Raw genomic sequence first — 15,871 nt, 5'->3', positions numbered from 1 at the left:
AGAGAGACAGAGAGGCAGACAGACACAGAGAGACTAGGGGTACTGGAGGGAATAGGAAAGAACAGAGAATGAGAGATAACTGTGATAGAAGAAAACCACAGATTTTGAAAGTATTAAAAAGTAAAGAAAATACTGGTTAATGATTAAAGTCACATTTTTAGATTTAATGTTTCAGGGATTAGTTGTTTTCATGCACAAAATCATGAAAATGTTTCTGCCTCTGACTAAGCAAAGTCACTTGTTTTTATTAACAATTAATCTTCTAAAGTAATATATTAGATAATATCTACATACAAGATCTGCAGACGACAGCCTGTTTCCTGGTGTGTGTATAGTCAAAATACCTTGTGACTCTCCATAACCCCATGCTATACTCACTTCTCAGCCACGAGTAGCCAACTGGTCATGAGGCTCTGGAGCTTGGGCTAGGCCACGTGTATAAGTAGGAGCCACATGTGCTCCAAGACAGACTGCTGTCACCTCTGTAGTTCACATATGTAGCTATGGGAACATTCAGTTACGGTGCTGGAAAACAGCTCCGTGACAAAAGCATAAACAGACCACAGACCATTAGGCCGCTGGTGATTTTTGAAGTGAATGTTTGAAAGCTGGCTAACATAGGTTAGGCATTAGTCTTGGAGTCTGTTTGCATATAATAAATGTCTGTTGAATGAATGAATAATATGAAGATAAGAAATTGTGGCTACAAAAATGTTACTATACCTGTTTTTTTTCTTATCCTTGCCATATGTTGGCTTCTCTCTTCTAACTCTATTTTCTATCTCCCTTCCTTATCATTTATCCTGTTTTTCTAATTCCTCTTTTAACATTTTCTCTATATTGTCATCATGCTCTTTATTCTTCTTCTTTTTTTTTTTTTTACTAGGTAAAGATTTTATTAACCTTTTCTTTCAAACTTTAATTCCAGGCTTGTTCAGCACAGTTAGGCTGCAAAGAATGAACTGTGTATAAGCAATAAATGAAAAGAGCCGCAATGTCCAATGGGCTTCAAAATATTAGATCCAATTCTCCAGATCCATAAACAAAAACAAAAACAAAAGATAAAAGAAAAAAAGCAGTCACATGATATAAAATAGCAGCTCCATATAACTTTTAAGTTTTAACTTTCAGAAGTTGATACTCAATTCAGTTTGCCTCGTTCTTAGAAGCCTCATCAAAATTTTCAATGAGATCTGGATCATCATCATCATCCTCCCCAGTGGCAAGTGGTGCTTTTCTATTGATAGGTTGTTTGGGCAGAGCCTCTGCCAGTCTTCTTAAGCTAGTCAGACTGTCAGCTCCTAGTTGATTTAAGATGCTGGGGAGCATTTCTGTTAGCTGCTTTGTCTCAGCATGGCCTGTAATAGTGAAAGTGTTTGCTGCCAATGATGCCTGAACTTTAGGATTGTTAAAGTGGATCACTGCTCCCTGGTTGGTAAACATATTCACCTCTTCAATACCAGAGATATTGTTTACTCCTAGTTTCTTTAAGGAAAACTGAAGTTTCTTATCATCTGCTGCAGCTGTTCTATGAACCACCTTCTTCTTTCTCCTAGTAGTTCCTTTCCCACCAATGTGCACTTGTGCCTGCAGCTTGCCAAGTTTCTCTTGGTTCACAATCATTTCTCTCATCTTGCCAGAATGGAAACGGAGCTGTGCTGATGACCAGGGGCTGTCACTCGAGGGGTGGCAGGTAGAAGAGCCAAAGATAGGGGAACACACTCGGATTAGCAAGACGGCAGCCAGAGAGGTTCTTTATTCTTAATATTTATTTTTCTCTGCCTTGTAACTTCTTATTACATTTTCTCCACTCCACAAAAAGGAAGTAAAGGGAGGGGTAAAGAGGAGGTTGGAAAAATTTTTTTTTCAAGAAAAATGAGATTAAAAAGCTACTGACTATCTACCTTTAGATTTTGATATAAACATTTGACATGAACAAAAATATTTATTTTCTTTTTTCATCCTTTATTACTCTTATATCTTACACATTTCCCATCTCTGAAAACTTTTCCATGATAGGTATGAGTATCTTTTTCTTTAGCTAATTGAAATTAATTTAATTTTCTTTAATTTAATTGTGTTAACCAAGTTCCTTTTTGTATAATGTACTCACAGCAATGGGTACTCAATTAATTCTTGGGATAATGAGGTTGTTAGTTGCTGTTCAGGATCATAAGAATCACAGCAACATTAGCTTTAGAGCTTGAAGGAGTCTTAGAGATCATTCTAGTTCAGTCAGTCAGTCAGCTAGTATTTATTAAGCATCTACTATGTGACAGGTGCTGTGTTAAGTGGTGAGGATACAAAGAAAGGCAAAAAACCCCCAAAAAACAAAAAAAAAACACTTCTTGTTCTGTCTAATGGGGAAGAAGATACAGAGAGACAGAACAAATTGACAGTAGTGTCAGAGGGAAGGTGCAAAAATTAAAGAGGAATGGGAAAAGCTTCCTGGAGAAGATAGTAGTGTTCTTCAAGGAGTATAAGGTAGCTGTTATGACATACTGATTGTGGTTCAAGTCTGAAATATGCAAAGTATTACTATGTAAAAGTTTTTATGCCATGAGATCACTGACCACTGAGTTAATTTTATTGAAGTCCAATTACGCAAATTTGGATTTTCCGTCTTCACACCAGCCTTTCGAAATAAGTTCTGTGTATAGGAATTAGAATATATGTATGGGAACTCTAGAGTTCCATAGCAAATCCAACTGTGTAGTTCTTAAAAGTTGGTTTAGTCAGGGACCTGAATAGAAGTGTTAATGGAAGCAGATGGGTACATAAAACACCAGATGAGGGTTAGGAGACCTGGGTTTAAGTTCTAGCTTTCTCACTAACAATAATAAGAATAAACTGATATTTATATAGTACTGTAAGGTTTAAAATGCACACGCACATGATTTTCTTCACTTTATGGATAAGGAAATTGAGACTCACAGAGGTTATGATTTGCCCATGGTCATATAGTTATTGAGTGAGAGACTCTAAGAGTTTTAGGTTTAATCCACTGGACCACACTGCCTTTTGCTAGTTATGTAACCCTGGAGATGTCATTTAACTTCTATGTCTCAGGTCAGCCTCTCTAAGATGACATCTACCTGTCTACCTCTAAGAGTTGAGAGAATTGCTTGTATACCTCAAGGATCTGTGCAACCCCTCCATGACTTAGTAGTCTTTGACAGTTGTAATGGGTGGAATTTCATTACTCTGCAGCCATCCTGGTGATGAACCCTTCTACACTTAGCTGGGCTGGTCCTTAGGCAAGAGACACATACTGACTGTCACTGTGTCTATATCTCATGAAGTCTTGCTAGCCAGGTGAGATCTGAATGAATGAAGCACTTATTAAGTGCTTATGACATGAAAAGTTCTTTGCTTTTGTCCTGGGAGTATGAACAGAAATGAACAACAGTCCCTGTTCTCAAGAAGCTTACATTCTAATGAAGGATATAACACATATGGGAGGTTTGGATTCTAAGTCAGATGGAAACATCCCATGATCCTTAGAATGCATCAACAAAGCAGATATTAATGCTTCTTTTTAAATGCCCATTTCCATTGATAAAATGGTATGTTTCTCATGTCAAACCATTTGACTGTGCCAATGATTTTAGTGGCAAGAACTTTCTTTTCTGAGTTTTTAGTAGCTATGGCTGTAGCACTTGCAGGAATACTTGTCAGGTTGCCTGCTTCCCAAGCAAGGGGAACTTGCCACAGGGCTTGCTTCCTAAGATGATGGCTGAGGGAACTAGGCTGAATACATTGCTATTCCCAAGAGTCTTGGGTTCAGGGTCCCCAAGCTGTCTCCATTAGGATCTGAGAGGAGATGGTGGTCATGGTGGTAGTGGTTTGACTTGTCTGGCACATGCTGCCTCCTGCCTCTCCTTCATGATACCTTACCTTGCTTTTTTAGCTAGGTTGGCTTGCTTGCTCTATGTGTTACAGTTGGGTTGGCAGCTGGTGAGGCTGGCTGGCCCCTTCTCTACAGGAGTTGCTTCAATGGATGTTGGCTATGAGATCTGGCAGATACTCTCTTCTCTCTAGGTTTTCAAGTCATCACTCTCTCCTCGTTCTCCTCCTACCTCTCTGACCACTCTTTTTCTGATTCCTTTGCTGGATCCTCTTCCAGATCACACTCTGTAACCAGAGGTGTCCCTTGGAGTTCTGTCCTAGGCTGTCTTCTCTTTTCTTTCTATACTACTTCACTTAGTGATCTTATCTACTCCAATGGATTTAATTATCATCTCTATACTGATGATTCTCAGATCTACCTATCCTGCTCCAAACTCTCTGATGACTTCCCATCTGAAGTCTGCAATTGCCTTTTGGACATCTCAAACTGGTCATTCAATAAACATCTTTGACTCAATATGTCTAAAACAGAACTCATTATCTTCCCCCCTAAACTGTCTCTCCCTCTTCTACCATCTCTGTTACCATAGAGGGAAATATCATCCTCCTAGTCCCTCAGGCACACCACCTAGGTGTCTTCCTGGACTCCTCACTATCTTACCCACCAAATCCAATCTGCTGCCAAGGCCTGGTGATTCCTCTGCAACTCTCTTGAATACATCCTCCTTTTTTCTTCTGACACTGCCTCAATTCTAGTGCAGGCCCTTATCACCTCATGCCTGGATTACTGCAATAGCCCGCTGGTAGGTCTGCCTGACTGAAGTCTCTCCCTATTCCAATTCATTCTCCATTTAGGAAATCAAGTATATTCCCTAAAGCACAGGTGTACCATGTCATTCCCTTACTCAGTAAACTCCAGTGGCTTCCTGTTGCCTCCAGGATCAAATATAAAATGCTCTGTTTGACATTCAAAGCCCTTTACAACCTAGCCCCCTCCTACCTTTCCAGTTTTCTTACATATTGCTCCCCAATACATACCCTTTGATCCAGTGACAATGGCCTCCTAAGTGTTTTAGGAACAAGATACCCCTTCTCTCATCTATAGGCATTTTCTATGGCTGTCCCTGGTGCCTGGAATGCTCACCCTACCCTACTGCAAATGCTGACCTCCCTGGCTTCCTTTAAGTCCCAACTAAAATTCCATCTTTTACAGAAAGCCTTTCCCAACCCCTCTTAATTCTAGTGTCTTCCCTGTTTCTTATTTATCCTGTATTTGGCTTGGTTAAACATATTTTTTGTTTGTTGTCTCCCCCATTAGATCGTGAGTTCCTTGAGGGCAGAGACTGTCCATTGCCTTTTTATTATTATAATTTTTATCTCCAGGACTCAGCACCAGGCCTGGAATGTAGGAGATACTTAATAAATGCTTATTGATTGATTGAATGAATGAAGAGCTTTCAAGAACCTCCATGCCATGGAAAAGCATCAAAGGAAGAATTAAATTTGCTAATATGTGTGCAAGCAAATCAAGATGGATTTATTATGCCCTTATTATGTGCCATGAAATGTTGTTAGTACTTGAGATACAAAGAAAGGCAAAAACCTGTCCCTGCTCTCAAGAAGCTCACAGTCTTATAAGGGAGACAACATGCCAACAACTATATAATGATATTAAACAGGATAGACTAGAGGTAATTTTTTTTTTGGGGGGGTGAGGCAATTGGGGTTAAGTGACTTCCCAGGGTCACACAGCTAGTGTGAAGTGTCTGATCTGAGACCAAATATGAACTCAGGTCCTCCTGACTCCAGGGACGGTGCTCTATCCAATGCACCACCTCGCTGCCCCTGCTAGAGGTAATCAGCTTCAGGCAGAAGGTGGAATTTTAGTTTCTTGCTTCAGAATTTGTTTAGATCCATTTTTCACAGGTATTGGGAAGGGTGTGAGGGACAGCTCAAGCAAGTCACTGCTTTTACTCCACCGTCTTGGCTCCACCTCTTTAGTTTCGACCTGAAGGAAACCAGGGAAGCCAGGAGACAGATACAAGGAGGGCAAGAACTCCAGGCACGGTCAGTCAGAAAAAATGCAGGAGTCAAGGAACAGAGTGATGTGTGAGGAGCAGCAAGGGGACCCGTGTCATGGGATCACAAAGTACTTGGAGAGGAGCGAGGAATAAGAAGACAGGAAAGGTAGGAAGCGGGCACTTTAGAAATACATAAATATTTAAAAATGCAAGACGTTATTATAGCATGCAATACCTCTGCCCACCTTTTAGATCCAACCTATCAAGATTACTTCCTGGTGGATATTCCCATTTCTGTATTAATATCACTTATTTGGCAATGAATCTCATACTGTATTGTTATATCTCTTATGCAATTTTACATTATTATATTTTTCCTTGCTTATTTAACTTTTCTGCACTTTATCTGGTTAGTTAGATCATAATAAGCTCTTTAAAGGCAAGGGACTGTGTATCCCATATAATTCTTTATGTCCTAGAGACAGCATAGTGCTCTGAATAAATATTTGTGAATTTCTTATTGTTAATCTTTCAGACACACTGCTCCACCAGGTGTACACAAATTCTTAACATTTCCCTTCACTATTGCTAAAGTATTAGCTAAATAATTCTCTTCAAAGAGAGTCTCTGGGAGAGGGTTTATTATTATTATTTTTTCCATTCTCCAACTAAAAAGGTACATTTCTTGATGTCACCAGAAAGGGAATCACTTAACTTCTCATCTGTAAAAGAAGGGGCTTAAACGAGATAGCCTCTAAGGTTCCTTTAATTTCCAAATCTATTATCCAATTTCTGAATGGCCAGTATCCCTTATCCCCTTTAGTTAGAGGCATTAGGTTAGAGGTGCCTTGAAGTTTAGGATATTGCTTGGAAAATGATATTACTCCATAACACAGGTTTAAGAAGGAAGAACAGTAGGCCCCAGTCTCACCTCCTCCTCTTCAATATCCCTTACTGAAACAATCAAGAAATGGACCTCATTAAGCCCAGGGCTGGTCAGGAGCAGAGCAAGGAAGCAAAATAAAATAATTTTTCATCAGAAGTCATTTTCAAATCCTATTCTGCCTTCTTTTATTTTATACCACTGCTTTTAATTCTCTTTATGCTTTATTTCCCTTTTAAAAGTTTGGAACAGATCCGAAAGACTGAATTAGGCTCAAAACACAGTGAACCCTCAGGCTGTTTGTAGCCCAATAAAGTAACTATGTCACCTGACCAGCAGCTTAAACGGTAGCTCGAGCAAGGACTAAAGTAAAAGTTGGTCCTCGGGTGAGTTTAGTGCGTGGAGGAGTCGGGGAGGCAGGACCTCTTTGGCTCTTTAGGTCCGGGTTTCTTTCTTTCTTTCTTTTTTTTTTCCTGAATATTTCCTGGTTAGTTTCTACTCCCTCTCTATTATTGGGGAAGGATAAGGACAGCTTCTGCAAGACCTCCTGGAGCTGGGGTCCTTTGAAATGGAAGTGACTGGACATGAACTACCTGGTTAGGATTACATTAAAAAAAAGCATCGGGACAGCAGAACTGGTGTTCAGGAAAAGAAGGCGCGGCCTACAGACTCCGTCACCCTTTACCCACTTTTAAGAAGAGCTTCCTTTCCTGCTCTGGTCTCGCGTCTGCAGCAGCAAACTCGAGCTCGAGCTCGAGCGCGAGGCGGCGGAGCAGCGCGCGCGCGCGCACGTTCCGATCACGCGCGCAGGAGCTCCGAGGGTGGGGAGAGAGCGGGGGGCGGGGGACGATCCTCTCCTCGCTGCCCGCAGACACCGCCTTTCCCTTTCATCCTTCCCTCGGCGCAGTGCCGCCGCCGCCGCCGCCGCCGCTGCCGCTGCCGCTGATTCTGGAGGACCGCGTTCTTCTGGGTCGGGGCTCTCACCCACTCCTCTCCTCCGCCACCTCCCTCTTCCCTCCCCTCTGACCCTCCTCCCCCACCTCCAGTCAAGCCATGGTGCTGGAGTCGGTGGTCGCGGATCTCCTCAATCGCTTCCTGGGGGACTACGTGGAGAACCTGGACAAGTCCCAGCTGAAGCTGGGCATTTGGGGCGGTAAGCGACCCCCCCGGGGGGCGCCGTCCTCCGATTGGGGGCGGCCCTTCCCAGCCTCCCCTCTCCCCTCCCCCTTCCCGACTTTCACTGCCGGGTAACTCCAGGGCGGGCGTGAGGCTCCCCTGCCCGCTGCCCCTCTTCCTGGACTGGTGGGTTTGGGGAGGCCTGCTCTGGCCCTGCGCTTTCTCTTCCCTTGCTCCCGGGCGTGCATCACTCTGCCAGAGGGGATCTGAAAAGGGCGGGGGCCTTGGCCGGAGGAGCCTGCGGGCTCCCAAGGGCTGGTTAGAGTAACAGCCCTGCCCTGGAGGAGGGGGTGGGTGGGCGTAATGCCCCATCTTAAATCTTTTGCTTTTGAAAAAGTCAGTATTTCTCCTGCGTGGCATGACCAAGTGCTTGTGAAAAATAGCATCAGAGAAAAGGGAATTGCGCAGAGGACCAGCTGATTGGAGGGAGGGACAATAAAAATATAATAAATATACAATAAATATGTAATCCTCAGGCCAGCATCTTTGTATTTAAAAAAAAGTGTATTACTCATAGCACAGGTTTAAGCATTAGTATGTATCATGTCCACTGTCCCTCTTCCTTTTTTCTATATTGAGGCAATCAAGAAACTGACAGGATGGAGACATTCAGAGCAGGAATTTAAAAAAAAGTCTGTGTTTCCACCCCATGCCCCTTTTAAAAACTGAAAACCTTAAGCTTCTGAACAATGTTTAAGTTTCTGTATTCCTTTTTATGTTTCCGAAGGAGGAAATAATAACTGACTGGAGAAGTAGCAACCAGCAGCATTATCCATGAGCATTTGTCTGGGTTATTGTGCTAAGCATTGTACTTTTGCTTTTAAGCTAGATGGTTTTTAAATTAGAAATCCAGTAGAAATTTTAAATTTAAATTTTAAAGTTTATTTAAAGTGCATTTTAAAGTTTTAAAAGCTTAAAACCAAAAACTACCAAAGTTTTTGGAAATCAGTTGCTTGTGGCAGGGCATTCAGCCTGCAGGGCAGGAGCTCCCCAATTATCAGAGAAGCTTTCTCTCTAATCTGTTATCAGGGACTCCAAGGTTCCTCCAGTAATCATCCAGGGCACATTCATCTTTAGAAATCAGTTGACACTGATTCAGATGAATATGCACATGATAGAAAACATCCAGACAAGTAGTTACATGAAAATTATGACAAGGACAAGTGCGTTTTGGAGGGAGATATTAGGAGGAAAAGGAAGAGTGCAACTACTAGGTTCACAAAAACATTTTTTTGTGGTGCCTTGATAAGTTTTCAGTTTACTGTGAAAGTGTTGGTATTGGCAGATCTTATTATCTAGTTAACTATGTGAATGTGCTGCTGAGATATTCTTCCTTCAAAGAAATTTGAGTTTCTTCCTTCAAAGAAATCTAGAAGGAGAGGTTAAACAAAGGGAAGTAAGATAGGGAAAGGAAGTATCCCTGGAAAAGGTAGTATAGGGTCTGGAAATAAGAAAAGGATTTCAGAAGGCTGAGAAATGAAGAGAACCTCAGAGATCTGAGTGTAGAAGGAAGGTGTATGGGAATGAGGTCTATAAGAAAGGTAAAGGTCTATGAGGAAGGAATGAGGTCTATGAGGAAGGAATGAGGTCTGTAAGGAAGGAAAGAGGCCCTTAAATGTCACCACGAGCTTCTGTAGGAAAGAAGAAGTTGCTATTGATCTTAAAAAAAGAACACAAAAAAACCAGTGCTTTTTCAACAAGATTGGTCGTAAGTAGTGCACCCCTAAACCAAGTCAGTAGTGTGAAGTAATGGGTTCTCCCTCAATAGGAAGAAGTCTTTAAATAAAGGCAGACCACTTGTAAGCAGGTACAATGTAGAGGTGATCATGTTTGGGTACAGGTTGAGGCTAATGGTCTCTGAGGTTCCTTGCCACTCTGATGCTGTCAGTGGAGAGGAGGGAGAAGTGGTGTAGTAGAAAGAGCATAGGACTTGGAGGACCCAGTTCAAAGAGAGCATGAATTTGTAATGACCCTCGTGAGCATGGCTTTGACTTACTTCAACAACAGTCAGCAACTCAAGAGTAGTTGGATGGTAGAGATTATCCAGGATGGAATTAGCAGGGCAGGAGCAGAGGCAGAACAAAGTCAGGGATGAATTGGAGAAAAGAGAGTGCATCATTGAAATTTTTTAAAAAATTGAAGGTTCAAGATTATAGAGGGCTGGAAACGAAGCAAGGATGTCAGTGATAGAATGGGGAGAAAAGATAGATCGTGGGACTGGATGAAGATGAAGAGTAGGTGCAGCAAAAGTGAGGCTTTGATAGAGGTAAAAGGAATTATCAGTCAGAAAGGTAAGGCTCTTGAGGTAAGGATCTTGGAGGTAAAGCAGATTTGAGAGAAATGCATAGTAGTGTGACCTTGGGCAAATCATTTAGCCTCTCTGAGATTGTTTCCTTATTTGTAAAATGGGTATCATAGCATCATATATTTAGAGCTGGTGCTACCTTAGAAGCCATCTTGTATAACCCCCTCATTTTACAGTTGAGGAAATTGTGGCCTAGAGAAGGTATGTGACTTGTCAGAGATCACACAGGTTAAATTACAAAGATAGGTTTTGAACCCAAGTTATCTGACTCCAAATTCAGAGTCTACTGTATTACCATACTTGCAATACCTACCTCACAGAGCTTTTTGTGAGGAAAGCTCTTGGTATTTCAAAAGCGCTGTAAATAAAGATGTTGGAGATGGAGGTCGTAGGAATTGAGCAGGTAAGAAATAGTTCATAGTAGTGTTAGAAACTCATCACTCTGGAAGTTGGTGAAGTGGGTAGTAGGAAGTGGGGGTGAGGAGAAAACAGTCAAATATCAAAGTTATTGAGGAAGGTGGTATAGGAGGGTCCTGAAAGTGATAAGGATCATGAGAGGTTGATATAATCAGATGTTATGAACTTCTAAGGTTGTTGAGTTGATGGTCACAGGGCATAGCAAGTCTGCCAATTTCATTGGGGAGCTAGGAGTTTGGGGACAGGAGAGGGGGCATGGTAAGGGATGATTGGTATATTTTAGGGGAAAGCCAAATTTGCTTATAGCTAGGAGGTAAAAGTAGTCTAAGAGCAAGAACCAGAGGGTGAAATGAAGTTTGTTAATAATTGAATGGTGAGGTTCCAAAGGTCATAGAAGAGGATGTTATTGGAAGGGCAGTTTGGGCTGAGTTTGGCAGGCATGATGGTGGTGGATGTTAGAGGTGGCCAGGGGAAAAAGGTGATAGTTCTGTATAACGGGATTTAGGTGAACAAGAGATTGGGGTGATAAATTGGTGGAATTTAGTTGCCATTGTTTTGGGGGTGTATAGAGTGAACAGGTGTTTGTAGAATTAAGCAGCCTTAAAGTGCCTATTAAAATACTGGTGCGGTCCGGGGACTTTTGTCAAGTGACACCCATTGTATTTACCAACTATTATTACTACCCCCCTGTCCCTTTTGCTTGTAAGATCCATTTGGAAGCTGGCTGTTCTGAAATAAAAATATTTTTCACTATGAAATTGGGAAGTATATTGATTGCCCTGTGATTTAGTTTAAGCCTGACACTGAAATGTCATAATTTTTAGTTCCTTTGTGTAGGTTACATGTCACAGAGCTGACATTTTATACAGCTCTTTAAGGGTTACAAAGTTCTTTATATTTGATCCTTACAGGAACCCTGTAAGGTACATATGATTGACCCCATTTTGCAAGTAAAGAAAGATAGTCCAAAAGGAGTAATTTGTCTGTGGTGTAAGAGCATGTAAGTATCAGGAGTGGCATTAGGTCTCTCCTAATCCAGTGCTCTTTCTACTATAGCTAACTGCTTCATAATGACTGTGAATTCGAGGAAAAGATGTTTCATGCAACTTTCTCCCCTTATGTACTGTAACTTCTATGTCACAAGATCATTTCCTCTTTCTTACTCTGAATACAGTTTTGTTCCTAAGCCCTAATCTAAGTTTTTAATACGGATGAAGAAATCTAGCAGTGTGTTTCATGACATATTAGTGAAATCACGTTAGGGATTTTTTAAGCTTTAGCTCTGGAAAGCAGTGTTATAGATTATTAGATAAAACTACTCAAAAGGGATGTCAAAACAAAGCTTTTTTGGGTGTAAGAAATTAGAGAAATAAAAATTTTTGTTCAAAACTGGTATATCTTTAACTATTATAACAAATTAAAGGAAAACAACTTTTATTTGATTCTTCATAGAGCTTAAAAGAGAAATGTGTGGTGCTTTTGACCTGGAGTAGGGTGGGAATAGAGAAATATCTTTCCTTCTTAAATTTGCCGTCTTAGTAAATAAAATAAAAATGTTATATAGAAAGAAAAAATCTGACCATCTAATCTACCATATAAATATGTAATATATATTTATTTTAAAATAATTTTTTATTAACTTATGTCTGAGGTATTCTGAGTTTATTTTAACCGACTGCCTCTTAGACATCTTGAATTGGATGGTTTATAGGTGTGTCTCAATCTCAGAATGTCCAAAACAGAAGTTATTATCTTTTCCCCTCAGAACCTCCCCCTCTTGACCACTTTACTGTTACTGTTGAGGGTACTATCTTTTGTGTTGCAATAGCCTACTGCTGGGTCTGCCTGGCTTAAGTTTCCCCCTAAATCCAGTCAGTCCTCCATTCATCACAGTTAAAGTGATTTTTCTAAAGCACATATCACTCTCATACTCGAATATAAGTCCAGTGACTCCCTGTTACCTCTAGGATCAAAACCAAAATCCTCGGTTTGGCATTCAAAGGCCTTCATAACCTAGCCAGGGGTGGGGAAACTGCAGCCTCAAGACCACACCACATGTGGCCCTCTGGGTCCTTGGATGTGGCCTTTTGACTGAGTCCAAGTTTTACAGAACAATTTTTTTTATTAAGGGGATTTGTTCAGTGAAGGGAGGAACTTGAGGACCTAGAGGGCAACTTGTGGCCTCAAGGCCAAAGGTTCCTCACCCCTGAAGCCCCTTCTTAGTCTTTCTCATCTTCTTACACCTTACTCCCTGCCACATACTCTTTGATCTAGTGACTTTGGCCCCCTAGCTGTTCTATAAACTAGATACTCCATCTCTTGGCTCCAGGCATTTTCTCTGGCTGTCTCCCATGCCTGGATTTTTCTTTCTCTTCATCTCTACTTACTGGCTTCCTTTAAGTCTCAACTAAAATCCTATCTTTTACAGAAAGTCTTTCTCAGTATCTCTTAATTCTAGTGCCTTTGATTTTTTATTTATTTCTTATTTATCCTGTATATGGCTTGTTTGTATGTATTTGTTTGCTTGTTGTCTTCTTTAATATACTGAATTTTTTGAAGGCAAAAATTTGTCTTTGACCTCCTTTTGTATCCCTGGTGTTTAACATAGTGCCTAGCACATAGCAGGTACTTAATATATTTATTGATTGTGTCATTCTCAACTTTTTGTGCTTATCCCACATATTCAATCTGTTGTCAAATCTTGTTGTTTTAACTGTTATACAATGTCACATATATATCCTCTTCTTTCTGCTTATATAGTCTTCTCCCCTATACAGGCCCTCATCACTTCACCTTTTGCTTGGACTATTGCAGTAGGCTGCTAATTGATGACTCTACCTCAAGTTTCACCTTCCTTCAGTCCATCTTCCACTCAGCTGCCGATTGGGGAATGACTTGTATTCTTATAAATTTGGCTTAATTCTCTATATATTTTAGAAATGAGGCCCTTATCAGAGACACTGGTTGTAAAAATTCTTTCCCAGTTTTCTACTTCCCTCCTAATCTTGGTTGCATTGGCTTTGTGCAAAAACTTTTCAATTTAATGTAATCAAAATTATCCATTTTGCATTTCATAATGTTCTCTTTCTCCTGTTTGGTCATGAATTCTTCTGTTCTTCATAAATCTGACAGGTAAACTATTCCTTGCTCTTCCAGTTTGCTTATAGTATCAGCCTTTATATCTAAATCATGAACCCATTTTGGCTTTATTTTGGTATATGGTGTGAGATTTTGGTCCAAATAGTGAGTTCTTATCCCAGAAGCTGGAGTCTGGAGTAAATTACTGTAGTCATCGACTATTGTGTCTTGTGTGCCTAACCTATTCTGCTGATCCATCACTCTATTTCTTAGCCAGTACCAAGTAGTTTTGATGATTGCTGCTTTATAATACAATTTAAGATCTGGTATGGCTAAGCCACTTTCCCTTGCATTTCTTTTCATTAATTCCCTTGATATTCTGGACCTTTTGTTCTTTCACATGGACTTAGTTATTATTTTTTCTAGTTCTATAAAATAATTTTTGGTAGTTTGATTGGTGTGGCACTGAATAAGTAAATTAATTTAGGTAGAATTGTCATTTCTTTTTTTGGTTGAGGCAGTTGGGGTTAAGTGACTTGCCCAGAGTTACACAGCTACTGAGTGTTGTGTTTTAGAGGCCAGATTTGAACTCAGGTCCTCCTGACTTCAGAGCTGGCGCTCTATCCACTGTGCCACCTAGCTGCCCCTAGAATTGTCATTTTTATATTAGCTCGACCTACCCATGAGCAACTGATGTTTTTTCAGTTATTTAGATCTGACTTTATTTGTGTGAAAAGTGTTTTGTAATTGTGTTCATATAATTCCTGGGTTTGTTTTGGCAGGTAGACTCCCAAATATTTTATAATGTCTACAGTAATTTTAAATGGAATTTCTCTTTCTATCTCTTGCTGTTGGGCTTTGTTAGTAATATATAGAAATGCTGATGATTTATGTGGGTTTTTTTTACATCCTGCAACTTTGCTAAAATTGTTTATTATTTCAAGTAGTTTTTACTTGATTCTCCAAGTATATCATCGTATCATCTGCAAAGAGTGATAACTTTGTTTCTTCTTTGTGTGTTCTGATTCCTTCAATTTCTCTTTCTTCTCTTATTGCTAAAGCTAATGTTTCTAGTACCATATTAAATAACAGTGGTGATAATGGACATCCTAGTTTCACCCCTGATCTTATTGGAAATGCTTCTAGCTTTTATTTATATTACATATAATGCTTGCTGATGGTTTTAGGTAGATGCTATTTATCATTTTAAGGAAGATTCCATTTATTCCTATGCTCTCTAGTGTTTTTAATAGGAATGGGTGTTGTATTTTGTCAGAAGCTTTTTCTGCATCTATTGAGATAATCATATGGTTTCTGTAAGTTTTGTTGTTGATATGGTCAATTATGCTGATAGTTTTCCTAATATTGAACCAGCTCTGCATTCCTGGTATAAATCCTACCTGGTCATAGTGTATTATTCTCATGATAAGTTGCTGTGATCTTTTTGCTAATATTTCATTTAAAATTTTTGCATCTATATTCATTAGAGAAATTTTCTTTCTCTGTTTTGACTCTTCCCAGTTTAGATATCAATACCATATTTGTATCATAAAAAAAATTTTGTAGGACTTCTTTGAGAGCAATTCTTTATATAAATAATTTTAAAAAAAGAAAAAAAGTTTAGCAAAATGAACCAACACATCAACTAAGTCCAATATAATATGTAATATTTCATACACAGCCTCCTACCTCTGCAAAAGAGAGAAGTGTATTTTCTTTTTCTTCCTTGGTGGCCAAACTTGGTCATAATTTTAGTCTTTAGTATAGTTTTGCTGTTTTTTCCATTTATATTATTGTAGTCATTGTGTTATTGTTTTTCTGGTTCTACTTCAGTTGGCATTCATATGTCTTTTTGATTCTCTATAATCATCATATTTGTTATTTCAGTAAGGCAAAGTGTTCATTAAGTGCATACTGTGTGCCAGGCACTGAACTAAGTGCTGGGAATACAGAGATAGGCAAAAGATACTCCCTGACCTCAATAAGCTCAGTCTGGTAATATTCAACTATATTCATGTATGGCAACTTGTTTAGCTGTTCCTCAGTTGATGGATGGCTACTTTGTTTTTAGTTTTTTGTTACTATAAACAATTCTTTTATAAATATTTTGGTGTATTATGGGACCTCTCTTTTTAGTATTAA

At 39.8% G+C, this 15,871-nt stretch overlaps 1 protein-coding gene and 1 pseudogene across 1 annotated transcript in view; one reads left to right on the top strand and one right to left on the bottom strand.

Annotated features, from left to right (window-relative positions):
• Positions 1-1,146: 1,146 nt before the first annotated feature.
• Positions 1,147-1,632, bottom strand: LOC114035762 (annotated as a pseudogene).
• Positions 1,633-7,686: 6,054 nt separating this feature from the next.
• Positions 7,687-15,871, top strand: part of VPS13C (vacuolar protein sorting 13 homolog C) — a 182,176-nt gene continuing 173,991 nt past the window's right edge. Inside the window, exon 1 of the mRNA XM_027851985.1 lies at positions 7,687-7,906. Within this exon, the coding sequence (XP_027707786.1) occupies positions 7,807-7,906 (100 nt within the window). The 5' untranslated portion in view covers positions 7,687-7,806. The remainder of the gene's footprint in view (positions 7,907-15,871) is intronic.

The sequence above is a fragment of the Vombatus ursinus genome, unplaced genomic scaffold, assembly GCF_900497805.2.
Source record: "Vombatus ursinus unplaced genomic scaffold, bare-nosed wombat genome assembly UNPS02009205.1, whole genome shotgun sequence".
Classification (NCBI taxonomy): Eukaryota; Metazoa; Chordata; class Mammalia; order Diprotodontia; family Vombatidae; genus Vombatus; species Vombatus ursinus.
This window is presented reverse-complemented; position numbering and strand designations above follow the sequence as displayed.